General features: G+C 37.5%; 1 protein-coding gene across 1 annotated transcript; it reads left to right on the top strand.

Moving 5' to 3' along the window:
- Window positions 1-2,339: 2,339 nt before the first annotated feature.
- TAAR9 (trace amine associated receptor 9) lies at window positions 2,340-3,386 on the top strand. Its single transcript, XM_006884986.1, has one exon. It carries the CDS (start codon window positions 2,340-2,342, stop codon window positions 3,384-3,386), a length of 1,047 nt encoding a protein of 348 aa, XP_006885048.1.
- Window positions 3,387-4,449: the final 1,063 nt, after the last annotated feature.

The raw sequence follows: 4,449 nt of genomic DNA, 5'->3' as shown, positions 1-4,449 counted from the left end.
CCCCCCCAAATAAATTTAAAAACCAAGTAATCAAGTTGAATTAACTAAAAAAACCAAACAAATAAACAACAACAACAACAAAAAACTCAACAAAAAAACCCCCCAAGCACACTTTAGCCTCAGGTTTTGGGAAAGACCTTGTCCAGCCACCTCTCCACTTAATCGAAGGGACCTGTGAGCCACTGCAATGGCTGTTGGGAAAAAAAGGTGGCTAGGGGGAACCAGCACGGCAAACGGGCTTGTTACATGGCCTCTGTGGTCAGGAAAGTGTATATTCTTTCTGTTCTGTCTGCCTAGACAGAGGTTCACTTAACCTTCTTAAGACCAGGCAGAATGCCCATGTTAGCAATATGCCCATGTTAATTTCCCTATCTACATTTACAAAAAAAAAACCAAACAAACCCCAAAACACCCCCCACTGCTCAAATGAATCACGTGTTCTACACTTAATCAAAAGCTTTTTTGCTCACCAGGTATGACAGCTAATGGGCCAATATTAAGTAGGATTCATAAATAAATAAAACCTTCCCACCCACCCCTAAATACGTAACATTCTAGTTAAAACAACATCCCTTACTTACCCCACCCTCTCACCTGCATTTTTTTAAGGGAAAAAGAAAACTTGACCACCCTAAAAACATGGGAAATCTTCCACTGAAGACAGATAACTACACAGATTGCTAGTAACTATAAAAGAAGAAAGAAGAACTACCACGAGTTGGTTGTTTAAGAAAGTAAACTGATTTTTCAGTCTTAAAAAAAGAACGAATCAGTTACTGTTGAGTTGGTTTTAACTCCTGTTGACCCTTTGCCTGTCAGGATATAACTGTATACGGTCTTAAATGTTTAATTTTTGGAAATAGTTTTCCAATACTTCTCCTGAGGCACCTTTGAGTGGGCTTTCAATTTCTTGGTTAGCAGCCAACTAGCTTAGCCATTTGCACCGTCCTAGAGATCCACTAGAGTATAAATCCAATTCATAATGACCTCATAGAACTGGGAAGATCTGTCTCACAACGCTTTCAAGGCTTTGATACTCATGGAAGCAGACAGAGTTCTTTTTCTCCTATGGAGTCACTATTGTTTCCAACAGTCAGCTTTTGACATAGCAGCTAAGTGCTTTGATCACTGCCGATCTGCCCCTTAAAAGTGTACACATATAGAAAAAAATTAAACACATTTTACATGAATTTAACTTTTTCTAGGCCCTTCACTTGCTATAGAACCCAGGCCAATCTTTAATGAAATTACTCCAGTCTTCAGATCAGAAGGTTAAGATTTAAATGTAAAGCTGCACTTATAGTTCTCATTCTAGGACACTAGGACACATGGTTTTAGAAAACCGACTTGGTCTCTGTTTTCTAGAACATCATAAATTCACTCCTTCTAGGGTCAAGGTGAATAGAACATGACCACTCTAATCCCACGGACACCCACTCCTGTGCAGTGGGGTTAAAACTCTGCTCTCCTTTAAGGATGGGATTCAGTGGTGCTGAGTTACTGCTTTTGAAAATTGACTGCATTCATTTTAGACATAAAAAACTAGATATCAATTGGAAAACTCCTCTTACACAAACACATTAAGATAAATTTGATAAGAATATGTCTTTAAATTATTTCAAGCTGTCTTCATTTGACTGATTAAGGGAGAAGACACAAAACAAATACAACACATAATCTTGATTTATAAGCTACAGAAGAAAGGCATTACCAGAATAAATTTAGCAAACTATTATGAGCAAACTTTCTCTCAGACTTCACACTCTATACTGTAGGGATTTTGATGTTATAATTTGAAGTGGATGTAATTTATTTCTTTCTTCTTGAACAAGCGAAACAGTTTGTCACTACTGTCAAACAACTACTCAGGGGAGATAGCTAAGTAAATAAAACTCAGTCTTTGGAAGCCCAATTATTTCTCAACTCTGGTAGCTACAGATGAGATTTCCAACAGGTAAGGTACTACAAAAATTAAAATTATAGAAATACTTATTTTTAATGATCACTAAATTATATTCTGTATTAGTCATTGGACAAAATGTACTTTTAGCCATTTACTTACCTACATATTTCACTATAATGTTAGTGAATTTCTGAAACAAATATCTTTAATGTCTTTAAACTTTAAACTAAAAATTTGACAATGATTTTGAAAACATTTTAATTGGAACAGTACAGGTAATTCTAGCAAATACTCCAATTTCATAAAAATAGTTGATAAAAACGTCCTTTTAACTAGGATATTTTTCCTCTTTAGAAGACTTTGAAATTGTCATCTCTTTTGTATCTCAGCTTGTTGAAATAAAACACCGCAGAATTGCAAGTTAATTCAGAGAGAAATGGTCACCAATTTTTCCCAGACGGAAGCAGTGGAGTTCTGCTATGAGAATGTGAACGGATCCTGCATTAAAACCCCGTACTCACTCGGACCTCGGACAGTTCTGTATGCAGTGCTAGGCCTCGGAGCTGTGTTGGCCGTGTTTGGAAACTTACTGGTCATTATTGCTATCCTTCACTTCAAGCAACTGCACACACCTACCAACTTTCTGATTGCGTCCCTGGCCTGCGCTGACTTTTTGGTGGGAGTGACTGTGATGCCCTTCAGCACGGTGAGGTCTGTGGAGAGCTGCTGGTACTTTGGGGAGATTTACTGTAAATTTCACACTTGCTTCGATACCTCCTTTTGCTTTGCGTCTTTATTTCATTTATGTTGTATCTCAATTGACAGGTATATTGCAGTTACTGATCCTCTAACCTATCCAACCAAGTTTACAGTACCAGTTTCAGGAATATGTATTCTTCTGTCCTGGTTCTTTTCTGTAACGTATAGCTTTTCCATCTTCTACACTGGGGCCAATGAGGAAGGCATTGAGGAATTAGTGGTGGCTCTTACCTGCATCGGAGGTTGTCAGGCGCCACTGAACCAATACTGGGTTATGCTCTGTTTCCTTCTATTCTTTATACCCACTGTTGCCATGGTATTTATATATGGCAAGATATTTTTGGTAGCAAAACATCAGGCTAGGAAGATAGAAAGTACAGCCGGTCAAGGTCAGTCTTCCTCAGAGAGTTACAAGGAAAGGGTTGCAAAACGAGAGAGAAAGGCTGCTAAGACGTTGGGAATCGCCATGGCTGCATTTCTTGTCTCTTGGCTCCCATACATTATTGATGCAGTGATTGATGCATATATGAATTTTATAACACCTGCCTATGTTTATGAGATTTTAGTGTGGTGTGTTTACTATAACTCAGCCATGAACCCCTTGATATATGCTTTCTTTTACCCATGGTTTCGGAAGGCAATCAAACTTATTGTGAGTGGGAGAGTGTTAAGAGGAGACTCATCAACAATTAACTTGTTTACTGAGGAAGCAGATACAGATTGAGAAGCCTATGGTCAAAATTAACAGAGCATTGAGAGCCAGGGTTCAACTCAACACATGTCTCCAGAGAGACGAATGGTAATCAGTTGTTGTTGCAGTTGTTGTTAGGTGCCATTAGGTTGAGTATAATTCACAGCGACCCTATGAACAATAGACCTGAACCTTGTCTTATCCTGTGTTATTCTCATCCGCTCTGATCACTTGAGCCCGTGGCTGTAGCCCTGTGTCTATCCATCTTGTTGATGATCCTCTTCTCTTTTTTGACCCTCTACATTTCCAAGTATGATGTGCCACTCCTTGAAACAGATTCTGCTAGCAACATGATCCAAGTATGAGAGAAGCAGCTTCACAAACTTTACTTTCAAGAGGTACTCTGGCTACACTTTCTCCAAGACATATCTGCTGCTGCTTTTAGCAGTCCAAGGGATACTCAATATTCCTCTCCAACACAACTCAAAGGCTTCAATTTTTCTTCTATCATCTATATTCATTGTGGATAAAGAAATATTTAGTTGTTCTAAGGATTTTTTAAAAAGATCTTGTGATATAGGAAACATATTTGCTGCTAAATTCCATTTAACAAGCTTTGATTGTTTTCCTCAATTCTCTGCCTTTCCCTTTGTCATCCTACTTGTTTTTTCAGAGAATTTTGAATTGCATCTATTTCTTTCACATTGATTATCAATGTTTAGGAGTCCTGAATACTTGGGGGAGAGGAGGAAGCTCTGGATTTGTAAGTTAGTTGCTTTGGGAGACACAGTTCTTTTGTAGAGATATCTTAAAGGTGCTTGAGCAGTAAATTCTAGATTATAAATGCCTTTTTTTTTTAATCTAAAGGACTTTCTGGAGATCTAGAATGTGGAATTTAGTGATCAAAGCTTGTTTATAGAGTAGTGGCATGGTGGGAAGATGCTGCCAAATATTTTGGATGAATTTGTTACTTGGATTAAAAGCATTTGAAATTGAAAAATAATGAAAATAAAAAGAAATTGAATTGAGTCTGTTCAAACACAAAAGTTTTGAAAAATTATACAATTAGCATTAACTAATTTTAAAAAAAAAAGAT

Source organism: Elephantulus edwardii, unplaced genomic scaffold (assembly GCF_000299155.1).
Source record: "Elephantulus edwardii isolate Elephantulus edwardi_28Jun2011 unplaced genomic scaffold, EleEdw1.0 scaffold00039, whole genome shotgun sequence".
Taxonomy (NCBI): domain Eukaryota; kingdom Metazoa; phylum Chordata; class Mammalia; order Macroscelidea; family Macroscelididae; genus Elephantulus; species Elephantulus edwardii.
The sequence above is the reverse complement of the archived record's forward strand: the minus strand, read 5'-3'. Positions and strand labels throughout refer to the sequence as shown.

What these genes read in the sequence shown, in the direction of transcription:
- TAAR9 (XM_006884986.1), top strand. Translation starts at nt 2,340, where the DNA reads ATGGTCACCAATTTTTCCCAGACGGAAGCAGTGGAGTTCTGCTATGAG.